We start from the raw sequence: 17,265 nt of genomic DNA, 5'->3' as shown, positions 1-17,265 counted from the left end.
TTAAACTTAGCATACAGCTATTTTGTTGGGAATTCTTAAGTTTGTGTTCATCAAGGAAAGTGATCTACAGTTTTCAGTGTTGCTTCCTGACCTGGTTTGACCTCCTAGAATGAGTGGGTATGGTAGTGTGCCAAATGTTTCCATTGTGTGAGCAGGTTCTAAGAGTATGGAGGGAGCCCATCCACACAGGTTTGATAGAATTGAGCAGGGAATCCATCTGCTCCTGAGCTTCTCTTTGCGGGAGAACTTTTATTACTGTTTTAGTCTGGTTGCTTAAGTTGTTCATATCTTCTTGATTTAAATTTGATGAGTCATGTGTGTCTAGTTATCCCTTTCTTGTAGGTTTTCCATCTTTTTTGAGTGTATGTTTCAAAGTATTCTCTAATTATCTACATTTCTAGGAGAGTTTTGTTTTTTTTTTTTTTTTAAATCACTCCCTGTTTTATCTCAGTTTTAGTAATTTGAGGCTTCTTTGGGTTAGTTTGTTGTCATTCTTATTTATTTTTTCAGATTGCTCTGATTTCCACTATGATATGAAAAAAAATATTGTATTGCCTTTTCTAAGACTGCTGTGATCTAGATTGTAGTCCATTTCTGAGAATGTGTCTCTTTTCTGTTTGATGAGATAATCTGTACATCTGTGAAGGCCATTTGTTCTGTAATCTAGTTTAATTGAAGTTTATTGGTTATTTTTAATTTGGATGACCTCTCTAAAGATGTAATTGGGGTAATGAAGTCACCCTCTATTATTGTATCAGAACTTCTGGGACCTTTTATACCCAATAGTATTACTTATAAAATTAGAAACTCTAGTATTTAATGCATATGTGGCTACAATTTTTCCATGCATGCATCCATCCATCCATCTAAACCCAGTTTCAGGTATCCCAGGGTGATCTGGAAACCTGCTATAGCTGAAGGTGACCTTGACCCTGACCTTCCTGCCTCTACCTCACACACCATGCCTTGGTTTGTGTGGTATGGGTATCAAATCAAGGGCTTTGAAAACTGTTTTTAAGTTTATGTGTATGAGCATTTTGCCTGCTTTGTATGTACATACACACCATGTGTATGCTTGTTGTCAAAAGGGAGGCCAGAAAAGGGTGGTGTCAGGTCCTCTAGATTTGTGAGTCACTTGGTGTGGTTATTAAGAACTGAACTCTGCTCTTCTAAAAGAGCAGCAAATGCCCTTAGGGTGGAGCCATCTCTCCACTCAAGGCTTAGTGCATGCTAATTAAACACTACCAACTCAACTACATACCCAACCTTGTTTTATCCTTTTTGATAAGTTATTTCTTTTATTAACATGTAGTGGCCTTGCCTATCGTTATTTTTTCCTTGAAGTCTACTTTAACTGATATCAGAACAGTTGCACCCACTTGCTTTCAATTCATTTACTTGTTAGGTCTTTCTCAGTCTATGGAAGTCTTTGCGTGCGTGCGTACGTGTGTGCACATACACACACACACACACACACACACACACACACACACACATCAAGCTCATGGGCATCAAGCTTCTGATGTATTCTGTTGGTGAAATCCACATTCAGAGTGGGGCTGCATCTTAGTTTGACAGCATCCAGCCTTCCTGCTTTCAACAGCTGAGTGCTGAGGTTGTAGCAGTCTTTAACTGTGGTTGTTCCCAGGGTAACTCAGCATTAAGCAGCAAATTCCCTCTTGAGGTAGCATCTTGCCTCTGCCCTCTAAATCATGCAAACTCATGCATCTCCACACTTAGAGAGACAGAGTCTCTTGGTCACTCCTGGGTACCTGGACCCTGCCAGCTTCCAAGGTTTCTCCCATCTCCCCTCCAGTCTTGATATAGGTTACCATGACCTGCTTTAGGTGAATCTGAAGGTTTGAACTTGGGTCTTTTTCTGAGCCATCTCCCCAGCCCTAGTCTGTTGTCCTACTGTCTTTTAAAATAATTACTAACTTGAGATTATGTGACTCTTTCCTACCTCCGAACCCTTTTATCCACTGGTTTTACCATCTGTGGGTAATCCTGTGAGGGCAATTATTATTGATAAGTTCAAATAAAACATTTTCTAAGTAACTTAAATTTCAGAAGAAAAGCTTATGTTTAAGTAGCAGAACTTAATGTTGCTTTTTCTTGTGTTTTTGTTTGTTTGTTTTGTTTTTTACAATCAGCCCCCAGAAAAGCCTTAAGTTATATATTTTACAAAGTAGTTTGTTGAGCTCCTTAGTTAGTCTTCTAAAGCCCACTAACACAGTTAATGATGTCTCCCCTCTTTTCCTTTACAAATTAAGTCAAACTATGCCTAAGTTTGCCATTGAGGGACTCTTTGCAGTAAAACACAGATCTGTTGGCCGTCAATAAAATAATTTATGCTAATGACAGAGTAAAGACAAACAAATCATGTGTGTATAATTTGTTTTCCACCTTCTGAATGCACAATGTCTTCATCCGCAGCTTTTTAAACTTGGTTATTGCAATTGTGATCTGGTAATTGTGGAGTGTTGTAAACTAGCAGAGAAGTGTTTACACAAACATTCCTTAAATGTTTTAGTTCCTGGAACTCAAAGAATGATAGTTGATAAACCACAGCCTTCATCTAGTCTCTTAAGGAAATGTGTACTCAGGCTTTTTAAATATTGCACAGATAATATGTAAGATTGTGATTATCCCTACCTGTAAACCTTTTACTTGGGTGGCTAAGGCAAGAGGATCAAGAATTCAAAGCCAGCCTGGGTTTTCCTTAAAATGATTTTAAAAGTATATCGAATAACTGAGTTCTGAGTTCAGAGTGGTGTTGTGACTTGCTGAGAGGGGTATTTTGTGTCCGTGGAGCTGCTCTGATTCTTACCTGGATGGTTTGGCCTGGTCTAAATCTGGGCTGAATGTGTTCTGGTTTGTATGAGTCATCCTGACCTGTCTCTGATGCTGGTACTTTTTAGTTTTCTGCAAACTTGCTAATTATTGTCTCCTATTTCTGTCACACAGGTGGGCTCTGAGGGGTAAAGTAGGGAATAAATCTGTTTGCATTCTACTCAAGTAGGTGCATCCCTGTGTTTAACTTTCCAAAGGTGGGGTACTTTCTCTAAAGACGTTTCACTTCTGTTTAAGGTACTGTATGAATATGTAATTATAATTATTAAATACATACATAGTGTGTTGTATCTTAGTAGTATTTTAAGTACTAACATATTAATCACAGGTTGAAATTTATACTTGAGTGATACAGTGCTTGTCTAACATGTTTGAGACCCTGGGTTCAAACTTCAACATAATAAACAACAAAAAATATTCATTAATTTAATCTATTAAATCTATAACATTACCTGAGGTATTATTACCTCATTTTATGGATGAAACAAGGCACAGGGGAGGCAAGTAACTCACTTCAGGTTGTTGTGGTAAATATTAAAAACTGGTACCTTTTATCCTGTGCTAGTGCCGGCACCATTGGGGCCACATGGTCCATGCAGATCCAGCTGCTACTCTGCCACATGGTCCATAGCCGCCCTCTCCATGCAGTCCACTAGGCAGATAGTTACCACGCCTGGCACACACACATCTCATTCAGCGGGCCCGCACATTCTTACTTCTCTCAGACAACAGAGCTGGATCCACACAATCCAGCTGCTTCTTAGCCATTGCTTTCCCACACTGTCTGCACAGCCCGGTAAAATCATGACTCAACAATCAATAATTTATCAAATAGATTTATATGTTAAATTCTCAACCCATAATCCATCTGAACAATAAATTCACTGTCCGTTAATAAAGATATAAACCGCCCACCTAGACAAGAGAAAATCAATCTAGTTCACCTCCATCTGAACCATTCTCCTCTGCCATCTCCATCTTGATTCTCCTTCCTTCCTCCTTTCTCCCACTTTATAAAACCTTTGTCCTCGCCCCACTCTCTACTGTCCAATCATGTATCGCTTTGACATCACCTACATCAGGTCACACAGAAATATGGAAAGTGATAGAGAGCTTCGATTTAAATGTAGTAGCCTGGGTTTGCATGTCACGATCTTACTGTGACTACTTACTATGTTCTGTTCATTCACTATGGAGGACTGACATCTTTGCTTAACATAGATTCACTGGAGATCCACTGTAGGCAGACATTGCTTTGGGTGTTGGCAATATACGACAAAATGCCTGGCTTCCTGGATACTATGTTTAGTCAGGAACTGACTAACATAAACAGTATGTTTAGTTTAGAGACTGTCTCTCTCTCTCTCTCTCTCTCTCTCTCTCTCTCTCTCTGTGTGTGTGTGTGTGTGTGTGTGTGTGTGTGTGTGTGTGTGATTTATTTTACCTGAAGAATAAAGATTAACATCATGTATTTAAGTGAACTAAATTATTTTTTAAAGATTTGTTTAAAACACTAGGTTTACTTTATTTTATGTGTGTGAGAGTATATTTGCCTGTGTGTATGTATGCATGCATGTATGTATGTGTATCATGTGCATGCCTTGAGGTCAAAGAGACCATCAGATTCCCCGGAGTTAGAGATAATCATGTGTATGCTCAGAACTGAGCCCGAGTGTACTTACAGCTGAGCCATCTCTGAGCCTTAGCATTTATTTGATTATGTATATATGTGTACATGCCTACATGAGTTTATGTGTGCCATGAAGAGGCCAGAGGCATCAGATCCCCTGGAATTAGTTAGTTACCTGCAGTTTTGAGTCTTGGAAAACCAACCTGGGTCCTCTGGAAGAGCAACAAGTGCTCTTAACTACTGAGCCATCTCTCTGTGCCCAAAACTAAGGTTTAAATCAAGGATTAGAGTGTTCACTAGCCAGGCTCTTAAAAACAAAGCTATGTCAATTACAGTTTTTTCTAAAAAAATAATAGATCCAAATCTTTTATATACTGTAGTGGTCTGAATATTTGTGTCTACACCCCTGTATAATTTATTGTTGAAATTGACACAAAACGTATTAAAAGGGGAGGGACCTATTGAAAGTTGCATTGGCTCTCATGAATGGGATTAGTACCTGTGAAGTAAGGCAGTTAAGGCCTGTTTCTGAGGACACAACTGGAAGCTGCAAGTCTTTGAAACAGAAGTTGGAGCTGCCCGGACAGTACAGCTAAGGGACTTTCATCTTGGACTAATATCTCCAGACAGAGGACATAATAAACTCATTCTTGTTGTTTGTGAGTATTGCATGTGGAGAGTTTACCAAATCAAATGGGAGCACTAAGCACTGCCTGGCCTCTGCTGTGGAAAGGCATGGGTCAGGCAGTGAGCGTGGGTGAGGTTATTTAAGAGTGCTCCTATGATCAGCGGTTATGGAGAAGGTAAAAGGAGGCTTCGAGAGTCTGTCTATGCTTCTGTAACAATGTAACAGAAAGCATAATCTACACAGGAAGTAATGCTCAGTTCAGGAGCTGGAAGGTATGGCACAAACAGATGTGCTATCTAGGTGAAGCTCTTATTTCTCCGTCCAGGATGGCACTGTTTTCTCTTTTCCTCACATTAGTGGCAGGCATAGAGAGCAGAACAGGGCTCCCAGTAGTTGCCTCCAGCCTTGTAAAGACACTAATCCATGAGGACCAAACCTTAATCAAACCGTACCTTAATCACTTTCCTACAGGTCCACTTCTCTTCCTTTTCTGTTTGTTCTTTTCATTTTGACTAGGTCTCACTATTAGAGCTGGCTTGCTTGGAACTTACTCTATAGATGAGGCTAGTATTGAACTCACGGAGTTCCTGAGTGGGATTAAAGGCATGCAGCACCACACCAAGCATGTCCCTCCTCTCACAGTCACCACAGTGGAGATTAAGTTACACCATGAATTCTGGAGGAGACATTCAAGCCAGAGCACAGGCATAGGTAGAAAAAAATCAAGCTGCCCTGAAATTTCAGTATTTGCCAGGACCTTTACAGGATGAGCTGGCCTTTGAGAGGTCCTCTGAGTTGGACCTGGGGCCTTCATATTCCATCAGGCTGTTCCAAGAATGGGGGTTTGTCTGGGTGAGGGAGTCAGATCTTTGAAGGGGCTGATAACAGGAGACAGTGTGATGGCAGCACCAGCAGCACTGAAATGCTCGGTCCTCCATTGCTGCTGGGGGCATCTGCTGGCGGCTGAGAAGAGCAGGTCAGCACAGACTCACTTTCAGGATCCTTTAGATTAGGATTTGGATTTGAGTTCCTTTGCTTCTGTCAAAAACACTGTTATGACCTTGTGGTTTGCCATTTAAATTCTGTCAGGTGAGATATAATGTTTATATAGACATTATAAAGTTTGAATAAGATGATTGCTTAATAATAATGATTGCTTAAACACTTGTGACTTATTGTCCTATAAAGCTAGACATAGGATATTGTGGGACACACCTTTGATCCAAGCAACCAGAAATCAAGCAGGCGCATCTGTGAACTCTAGGCCAGCCTGGTTTACATAGCAAGTTCCAGGGCAGGCAAGGCTACATTGTGAGACCCCACTATAAAAAGTGAAATAATTCTATGAATGTTTATAATACTAATAATAAAATAATCCCTTGTCAAAAGTGTGTTTAATGGAAAATGACTTTCTGTAGAAACTTTTTTCTGCATTTCCTGCATTTCTATAGCACAACAGCCTTGAGCTCCTGTTATGTTAATAGTAATATGAATGTATTTACAAGTCCAAGAAGTTTAGCTTTTAGTTGTTTATAACTTAGAGATGTGTTGTCAATATGCTAATTAATTAAAAGAATATAAGACTGGTTTAGAATTAGAAGTCATTGTGTAGTTGGCAAATTGAATAGAATATGATGTTGATGGTGCTTCTTTCTGCATAGACTGAGCCTTAATTTGAGGGACTGTCAGGAGTAGACTTGTGTGGTTCAGACCTTGAGTATGTGAGATTGTGAGTAGACTAGAGTCTGTAGTAGATTATTTATATTGGGTGGTAGGATCTAGTTTTAAAAAGAAGTTAAAATGAGATCCAGATCGATCAGTCGTTCTATCTACCTACCTACTGGTCTATCTATCTGCTTATTTATATCTTCTGAGACAGGGTTTCTCTGTGTAGCTTAGGCTGTCCTCAAATTCACTCTGTAGACCAGGATACCTCAAACTCACAGGGATCCTCCTGCCTCCTCCTGAGTGCCAGAATTAAAGGTATGTGTCAAGTTCATCCCTTGAAATCTAGAGTCTTAAATATCACAGTCATAACTACAGAAGACATGCATATAGAGATAAAGAGAACTAAAGTTCAGAGGTGGTGTGGGGAAGAAGGAGGAGGAGGAAGAGACCAGAGCAATGTCACTGAGATTATCTTGAGGAGGCTTCAGAATGCACACTTCCAAAATGTCTTTATCGGACCTTTCCTTCAAGGCTCAGGAAGCCGTGTGGAAGAGGACTCAGAAAGGGTGTAAGAGCCAGAGGTGGTGGGTGAATCCAAGGAAGTTCTGTTTTTCAGACTGTGGTAGCATGCCTAAAGCCTGCACAGGGTTACACTAGACAAAAATCTCAGCACTGAGAAGGGGAGTGGACACAAGTCTCCACTTTGTCCCCTAACTGAAAAGCTTTTGCAGCTGACTTGGGAACAGGAAAATTAGTTTCTCCAGTGAAGCATCACCAGATATTTGAACCACACTCCAGGCTGGTCCCGTGCTTAGGAAACTGGATGAATAAGACAGATTTCATGATTGATCTGGTGGAGCTTTGTTTAGGTATTTTGTCTTACTGGTTTTTCGGTTTTTTATGTTGTTGTTTGAGGGGGTGGGAGTGGGAAACGAAAAGAGCAAGAAGTTAGGTGGGAAGGACTTGGGGGAGGGGGAACCATGATCCAAATATAGTCTAAGAAAAACTTGTGTTATTTGCTTTTCTTTGATTGAAAAAGACCATTTATACAGTGTACTTCGATTATAGTTTCTCCTCCTTCTGCTCCTCCCCTTATTTTATCCAGATCCATAACCTTTCTGTCTCTCAGAAAACAGCCATCTAAAGAATAATAATGAAATATAGTAGGATAAATAAAAACAAACTGACCAAACATGACAAACAACCAAATAAGAATAAGGAGATAAGGAAAAGTACAAGAGTACATAGATGCAGAGACACCCAGGTTGGCGCACACAGGAACCCCACCAAAGCCCAGCCCAGAAGTCCCTTCCCTTTCAGCTCTAGGACCCCATCCGGTACAGACTCATGCAGGCAGGCCCTGTGCATGCTGCCATAGTCTCTGTGAGCTCATGTGCGTGCCAGCCCTGTGTGTCTAGAAGGATTTCTTGATGCTCCTCTTACACTCTTTCTGCCTCCTCTTCCTCAGTTCCCTGAGTTCTGAGGGCAGGGATTTGATGGACACATCTCATTTAGGGCCGAGAGTTCCACAGACTCTCTCAATGCATAGTGTCTGGCTGTGGGACTCAGTTCCCAGCTGCTGCAGGAAGAAGCGTCTCTGCTGATGGCTGAACAAAGCACAGATTGAGGAGGAATTGGGGAAGGGGACGACAGGATCAAAATATATTTAAAATATTTAAGTAAAAATAATGTCTTCTGTGAGTAAAGACAAAAGGAGACTGAGAGTTTAGACTATTAGCTGGAGTGCCAAAAAGCAAGTGTATTTTTAGGAAAGTCATGGCGAGAGATGGGAAAGTGAGTGCTTAGAATGACCGTCCCTGAAGAGGCCATCAGTTTCTGTGTTTCCTTGGCTTTCTGCTTACATTCTGTAGCTCCCGAAGACTACAGCTATAGTGTCTTTTGGCAGATAACACATGGCTGCTCTGTGGATCCTTGCAGGCAACACCAGGCCTCTAAATTCGTTCTTAATAAATAGGCCCTTTGTGTTCTGTATTTCAGCTACTAAGTCTGTTTTCATGGTTCCTTTCTGTTGTCATTTCCTTCTTTAAACCAGTGAACAAGTGTCTATTGTGTGAGTGAAAGTTCCTGGAAAGGACTGTACCTTACACCACACCTTCTGCAGGCCTGTTTATTGATGACGCTTCAGTGTTGGTTGAGAGGTTGGAACACTGCAGGTGCAGAACCTAATGACAGTTTGTTTGTCTTGGGCTCTTTTTAGCTCCCTAAACAGCCATTCCTTGTCTTGTCTATTTCTTTGTCTGACCTCAGATCCTATGTCTAGCAAGCGAAGCATTTTAGAATATATTAACTTGACTGACCATTAACTTTGATCATCCAGAAGGTTCAAAATGTACTTAGCTGGCACCTGGGCGAGAGAAGGGGTTTCCCCATTGTGTTGTAAGCTGCCTCTTTGTATTTGAAAAGTGCATTCAACTGAAGATTTTCTTTCTTCTTATACTATGACAACTTTACGAAAATGCTCCCATGTTGGAACACAGAATTTGGGGTAACTTGAATCCGTGACCCCAGGTCACGGCACTCATATTTAGCCCCAGAATAGGGATCTCTTACCTACTTTGAAGTGAGAGCTATAGTTTGGACAGTAGGAACTGCACTGACCTCTAGGAGTATAATAAAAAACGTCTCTGCCTTTACTGTCACCAGGTTTCGTTGTATTCCAGTTGGGACAGAGGGGAAAATACAGCACATTTGTCTGCCATTGAAGTAGTAAGTCTGGTAGCTCATGAGGGGCCTGTAGACCCCAATGTTCTAGCTTTCTTCCCAGCTGCTGTGATCAAATACCCCAATAAAGGCAACCTAGGGGAGAAGGGGCTTATTTTAGCTCACTGTTTCCACTATAGTCCTTCATAGAGGGGGCATGTTGAGGGTCGGTTTTCCTGTCTCAATTTCTTGCACCTCAGTTACCTTAAAGAAAATATCACACAGGTATATATCCACAGACCTAAGCTATACTCACCCATCCACACTCTTCTCAGGTGACTCTAGACTGTTACCACATCCACAATAAACCATCCCACCTGCCTAGGGACATTAAAGTCTCCTCTGCGTGATAGAAGCATGTGGGTTTACAACAGGAAGGGCATAAATTATGTTGATTTTATAAATGCCTTAAATATCATCTAGGACATAGAGTGCTGTGTCAAAGTGGCTACTGTGTAGAGTGTAGAGCTTTGAAACCTTTCCAGGGCTGCTTAGATGGAACACAAGTATCTAATAGAAAACACTTCACAATAGTAAAAGATACACTGAACAGCTGCTTATTGAATTTATTCAACTTGTTCATCTAATGATGTCAAAGGAAGTATGCATTAATATATATTATTTACTATTTTATATTCTTGATTTATACTAAAGGAAGCTACTTGAAAGTGGTTTTTGGAAAACTAGTTCTTTGGGGGAAAGCTGAACATATGTAAAGAGATGTAGGACTCATGCTGTACAAGGAGTGAAGGGCAGATGGTCATTTGTGAAGTCAAGGCCAAGAGAGCCAGGGTAGCAGGAAGTGTCTTAATGAATGGTAGCTTGTGAGGGCGGGAAACCTGGGATGGGGATTGAAACAGATTTTTGAGGAGTACAAGGCAAATGTCTGTAGGGAGTGGTTGAGGGTTGCAAGGCCTCCCATGGAGACAGAGCAGTGAGGGCGACTTCCTCAGTGAGCGGACGTGGAGTTAGGGTTCCTCAGGAACCTGTTGGTTTTGCCCCCAGCTTATTTCATTAACATTTTGATTGTTCATGTGGCATAGAATGACTAGTCTGTCACATCAGACAGTTAGTCACTTGTAGATCAGTTTGGCTTTAAACATAAAACTTTTTTTTTCAGGGATATTATGATAACACACTTTGAGCCTTCCATCTCCTTTGAGGGACTCTGCAGTGAGGTTCGAGATATGTGTTCTTTTGACAATGAACAGCCATTCACCATGAAGTGGATAGACGAGGAAGGTGAGTGACTGGGCAGGGCGGGAGATGGAGCGGGAACACGTGCTTCAAGGTAAAGCAAGACTTCTAGGACGTTCACGAGGAAACGGGAAAGCAGGCACACAGATTAAGATAGATTTAAATTTAAGCATACAGTCTTTAATTTATGCCTCTTCTAAATGAAGCAAAAGTAATCCCCTGCAACCTCCTGGCAGATAAAGTGAATGTTTTATCAGTGTGACATTTTAATATAAGAGTTTTCCATGAGATCCAGCTGTAAGGCTGTTTCTCAACTAGTGATCAAGGGAGAGGGCCCAGCCCATTGTGGGTGGTGCCATTCCTGGGCTGGTAGACCTGGGTTCTATAAGAAAGCAGGCTGAGTAAGCCACTAAGTAACATCCCTCCATGGCCTCTGCATCAGCTCCTGCTTCCTGACCTGCTTGGGTTCCAGTCCTGACTTCCTCTAGTGATGAACAGTGATATGGAAGTGTAAGCTGAATAAACCCTTTCCTCCCCAACTTGTTTCTTGGTCATGATGCTTGTGCAGGAATAGAAACCCTGACTAAGACAACACACATAACTAAATGGAGTTTAATTATTAGAGTGGCTTATAGGCTATGGACTGGGCAGTCCAACGAGATGAACTTGCTAGCAAGAATGAAGGCAAGTAGGCAAAAAACAAAAACTTCCTACTTGTATGTTCTTTTATGTTGGCTGCCACCAGAAGATGTGGTGCATCTTCTAGATGTAAAGTAGGCCTTTCCACCTCACATGATACACTCAAGAAAATCCCACACAGCTGTATTAGCTGCTTGGAGGCTTGTTGATTCCAGATGTAGCTGGCCTGGAACTTGAAGTAACACCACCCTCTACTACACCCTCATCCCGCTTCTTTGTTCTCCTTATGTGAGTGAGCTATTGGGCCACAGTAGCAAAACATTTTGGGTGAACAGTATTCTGTAGCCATCACTGCATGCATTCTTACACAGGACAGGGAATGAAAGTTTATTTTAAACTGAAAACATATATTATTACAAGATGCAGTGTGATGCCTTTTCTTTGTGTGTGTGTGTGTGTGTGTGTGTGTGTGTGTGTGTGTGTGTGTGTGTGTGTGTTTAATGTCTATGGATGTTTTGCTTACATCTGTCTCTATGGACCATGTGCATACAGTGTCTGAGCAGGCCAAAGGAAGGTTTTGGGTCCCATAGAACTGGAGATAAAGTTTTTAGCCACTATGTGGTTACTGAAAATAGAATCCAGGTCCACCAGGAATGGGGCTGTTTCTGTGGCAAACCTGACCTGGTTTTTTGGTTTTTTTTAAGAATTATAAAAGACTTTGGGATTTTGGACTAGGAAAACTACATCTGAATGCTGTAAGTAGGGTTAAATAGGCCATCCTAGTAGGAGCTTGGTAGTGCTCAGAGCAATGTGGACTGTGTAGGCCTAGCTCAAAATGTTTCAGAGAGAAGCAATATTAACAACTGGGCTAGACTATTCCTGTGACTGTTTTGGCAAAGAATGTAGCTTCTTTCTTCTGTAGTTCTAAGAATTTGCCTGAGGCTAACTTGAAAAGAAAACTTCTTGGAGGATGAGATTTCAGGATGACTTAGTAACAGCTGACATGTGGTTATCAGTAACCATATTTGTGCTAGTCTCTAGTGAAAAAGAGCAAGCGGGGCACGAGAAATACAAAACTACTGTTTGTAGAGAAAGCAGGAGGAAATGTAATGTTGGGGCCAGGGCTTGTGCTGAAAGAGGGGTGGGTTAAGAAGAGGCCTCATCTGCCCTGGGACCAGGGTATTGGGCAAGACCCCACCCAGTTAAGCTTTCTACTGAAAAGAAAGACCTGAGGAATTTTCTGCTCTTCAAAAGCTACAAGAAAATAATGTTTCTGCAAATATGATTCAAGAAGAGAACCAGGCTCCAAGTGGACTTCGCTGTTGTCCTTGTGGTTCTAGCTTTAGAGTGAGAAATACCTGAGGAAAGGGTCATGAAATCTTCTCCACCTTTAAGGAGAACCACTGAAGCCACGGTGGCAGGGGGATTCCTGCATGGAAGCTGTGAGATGTCATTATGAGAAGTTGTGAAAGCGACTGAATTGTTAGACCCCTCGATGTTAGAAGTGTCTGAGCCCTGGGATGTCTGCCAAGGACATGTACGCCCAGGGAGTGGAACCAGCCGGAGCGCATTTGGTGGTAACAAAGCTAGAAGGGCAGACCATTCAAGACTTGCAGTTTGTCCTGCTGTGTTTTGGTATAGTTCCTCTCTATGCCCTGATCATTCCCTTTTTTAAATGATAATATATATTGTGCCATTGTATGTTAAAATATGCAAATTTGTTTTATTTTCCAGAGGGTTTTAGTTAAGAGATTGACTTGAGTCTCAGAAGAGACTTTGTCAGAAGAGACTTTGTCAGAAGAGACTTTGGATTTTTATACAGGGTTGAGACTGAAAGACTGTGGGGACTTTGAAGTTGGGTTAAATGCATTTGCCTTATGATATGGACATGGACCCAAGGGGGACAGGGAGTGGAAAGTGGATTTAAAAATAATGAACTGTGATCTTAGTTTTGTTTCTACATCTTGTCAGGCTGTTTTACACACAGTTGATCTTTCATATTTAACATCTTTTTTTTTTTTGAAGCCTAACGCTTATTTGCTTCTTTTTATAGGTAAAAACAAAAAAATGGGTGCATTGAAAACAAGAACTAGCCTACTGTTTAATATCCAGATTTTATTAATTCTTTAATTACCTCAAAATTGACTACCAGAGAGCCAAGACTCAACGTGTGTGTTTATTCTAGACGTTTAAAGTGTGCTGATAGAGTTCACTTTGAAAATAGCTTTTCTGGTCAGTTTTGTTTTATAATGACTCATACGTATCAAACATATGGTCAAAAAAGGTCACATGTATCACTTAGACACCCAATCCAAGAAAAATGAGCAGATTGTATGTAGTGTCTGTGTGAGTAAGTTAGTGTCCGGTTAACTCACTTCCTGCTTCCTTAGGATTATACAGAAGTGTCACCCAGAGCCTAATCCATTATGACATTAGGTTCACAGTCCAAAGATGATCTTCTTACCCATCTATGGTTTAGGCTCCTTGATTTCCTCTCTGCTCGTTCTGAAACTCTGTGAACTGCTGACAGAATACGAAGCTAGAGACGGGAGAAGTAGAGTAGCTACTCCTAGTCACCAGAAGGGACGGTGCTAATCTGAGTGTAATGGCATATGTTGTCATTCCCTCAGGAAAGCTCACTGCTACTCTCTGGGAGTGGTTCCCATGACTCTCAACATTGTTGCTTCTGCTTCTTCCTTCTCTCTTCTAAGTAATGTTTTGTAGTTCAGTAATTGCTTAGTTTCTCTCCCATAGTTGAACACTGTAGACTAACTGTTCCATTGGATAAAAGCCAGACCCACAGCAATCTCTGCTACACAAGGTCTACATGCGTCTGAGGTTTGAAGGGCTCTTGCAGCTACCTAAGATCCCGGTGTGGGGCTGGGTAATAGTGGACACTGCTTCTGCAGAGTACCAAGTTCAGCACCATATGGGGCAGTTGATAACTGCCTGGACCTCGGCCCCAGGGGGATCAACAGCCTGTGCAGACAACTGTACTCCAGATGCACAGACCCAGCCCTTCGTATTCATTATTTCAAGTCTTGGTGTTTACTAGACACTCCATGCATTAATCTGTGCCCCTAGTATGTTTCTTATTTTTATGACTTATAGATAGAAATGGAAGAGAGAGACAGGTTTATTTTCAAACCATGCAAGATTTAGCAGGGAAATGTTGTACTTCTAGATACTTTTTGAAAGTATGATTCCATTTTAACATTTCTCTGTGTCCATATTTACATAGGTTGTTGAAAGAAGCCATTTAGTGTAGAGAGATGGCTCATCAGTTGAGGCCCCGGCTGTCCTTACAGAGGACCCAGGTTCAGTTCTCAGCACCTTCATGACATCTCACAACTATCTGTAACTGCAGTTCCAGGGAATCTGACACTTTCACATATGCACAGAAAATAAAAATAAATTATTTTAGGAAAAGAAAATGTATTTGCTACTTTGAACCTCCTACCCAACCTTCTGATCTTTGTATTTGCAGCCACTGATTCTGTGGGTGTTTCCTATTTGCTGTATACTTCCAGTGAAGTGTTGCTACCTCGTTTACTTATTTTGTCCATTGTCCAAACCAATTTCTCTGTCCTCTGGCCTTCACAAGCAGTTCGTGGCTGCCATCTTCTGCCTGTCCTGAGATGGAAAAGGCCATGGACGTCTTCTTCCCTTTGTGCCCGTCTCTGGTCTTGTCTATTTCTACACAACCCTAATGTATAACTTAGTGATTTGAAAAACTTGCTTTCACAGCTCTGTGACTTATCAGAGCGAATGTTATAAATGTCCACAGAAGATAAGAGGGAGTGGGGATTCAGCAGCTGAGTTGGAGAAAAGAAGAGACACTGTTTTCTTTGAGGCCGTGTAGATAGAAGTGATGCCATAGTTCTCTGTCAAGTAGTACGCTGGGTTCTGCGCACGGTGTGCTTGAAGAGCAGACGAGTCAGTGGCATCTAGCGTGCAGGAATGTGTCACAACCACAGGAATGAGCGCTAGAGTGGCCGAGGGGAGGATCAGGTCAGGCCCCAACTTCGCTCTGAGTGACTTGTTCATTGAGGAATGTACCTCTTGACGTCCAGGGACAACCTTGGCTGGTTGTTTAAGAGAGGTGTGTCCTCCTCCCCTTCTGTGTGTGCAACTAAAATTCACCACTTACATTTAAGAGGAGCTCGAGCTGCTGTCTGGCCCCACCAGAGTCTCAGGGAACATGTCAGAGGAGAGGCATCTCAGACTAGGGGTACAAAGAATGTAAGAGATGCAGGAAGGAGCGGAGAGCTGTGGAATGCTGCCTTTGGGCTGTGTCGTGGCCTCTGTAGCCTCGGACTCACTGCAGCTGTAATTACAAACACAAGATGGAGTCAGTGAGATAGGTCGTCATCCCAGCAGAAAGGACAAAGAAAGAAGGCATGAAGGGGGAGAAGGGCTTGTGGGGTGCTTCAGAGGAGTGGGAGGAAACAGTTGGAGTACATCATGGGATGCATTGTTTATATCTATGCCGTTGTCAAAGGATAAAAAGACTGTTTAAAGAAGAACCAAAAAGCCGGGGATGGAGAGGTGGGTGAGTGGTGAAGTGCTTGCTGTTCTTTTTTGCAAAAGGATTCAGGTTCAAGTCCCAGCACCCCCAAGGCAGCTCACAACTGTCTGATCTCCAGTTCCAGGGGATCTGATGCCTTTTTCTGACCTGCCATAGGCACACACATAGTCCACAGACAGATATGCACACAAAATATTTATCAAATAAATAAATTAAAAAATTAGTAGCTCAAGATGGACTGTTGTTAGCCCAGAGTACTTTGGTGGTTTCTTTCTTGGAACTTCATAGGCCAAGTTTGTAATGTGAAAGAAGATCTGATAGGCACTGCTGGTGTTAGACTCCAAGAATTGCCGAAGAGTTGTAACCCAGACACATACTATACAAAAGCAGAGAGCATTTTTTTTCCAGCAGAATTTTCTGCATGCAGGGGTCTCCCCATTCGGGAATAGAGACACCTAGTGGGCTCACAGGCCCAGCTTTTATTGTCAGGGGAATTCCAAGGTGGTATGTGCCCTGTTACCTTGATTGGTCAGCTTTATCCCCTAGGGTCTGACTGATTCTCCAATCCGTTAGGGCTCTGGAAACTTTCCAGGATGGTTACTTACTCATTCTAGCTACCTATTCTAGCTTTAGGCCAAATGTCGAGGTGTCCTCAGATTGGCTGCCTGTGGCTGTGGTTGGCTGACCACAGGTTCCTGGATCCAGTTTCTCATTTCTGGGAAACACAAACTTAGGCCTACTCTTCAAACTGCCAGTTTTCAACCTGCCATGGAGTCAGCCTGGCTCTGGCTAACTCAGTCCTTTCGACTGGAAACCCTACCTATCCATAGTGTGGCAGTAGAGCTGCCTTAATTCCCTTTTTACAGAAACTAGCAGCCAGGCCTAGCTTGTAATACCAGCACTTGGTAGACTAAGGTAGGAGGATTGTGTGTTTAAAGCCAGCCCAGACTATAGAATGAGTTCCAGAGCAGCCTGAGTAAGTTACTAAGATCCTATCCCGTACAGGACAAAGCCAGGGTGGGGCTGGCTCTGTGAACTCGGTGTTAGAGTGCGTCGGGCCTGGTCCTGGGCTCCATCCATAATGCCGAAGACAAGGAAGGAAGAGCTGAAAACTTGCTTTTAGCCATACCCATGTGAGTGAACCATGCTTGTCTGAAGGTGGTTAGAGTAGCTTTGTGCTACCCAGTGTGTGTGTGTGGGGGGGGTGAGATTAGGAACAGAGTGGTTTTATATGAAGAAAATTGTGTGTCTGAGTCCTATGTGTGCTTTTGTGCAACTAGAAGTGGATGGGAAGTCATCTAGTACAGCGGGAAGGCTGTCCTTGCACACGTTCCCACACTGTATAGAATTTGCTCACTGTTTTCTCACTCAGAAGGTTTGAAGACAGCTTTACTTTCTGTG

The 17,265-nt window shown here is 42.1% G+C and overlaps 1 protein-coding gene across 1 annotated transcript in view; it reads left to right on the top strand.

Annotated features, from left to right (window-relative positions):
• PRKCI (protein kinase C iota) overlaps positions 1-17,265 on the top strand; it is a 54,070-nt gene that overhangs the window by 12,091 nt on the left and 24,714 nt on the right. Inside the window, exon 2 of the mRNA XM_080929571.1 lies at positions 10,621-10,742. Coding sequence (XP_080785697.1) covers positions 10,621-10,742 — 122 coding nt within the window. The remainder of the gene's footprint in view (positions 1-10,620; positions 10,743-17,265) is intronic.

Source organism: Micromys minutus (assembly GCF_963924665.1).
Source record: "Micromys minutus genome assembly, chromosome: 15".
NCBI classification, from domain to species: domain Eukaryota; kingdom Metazoa; phylum Chordata; class Mammalia; order Rodentia; family Muridae; genus Micromys; species Micromys minutus.
Note: the sequence above shows the minus strand (reverse complement) of the source record. Positions and strands in the feature narration are given on the sequence as shown.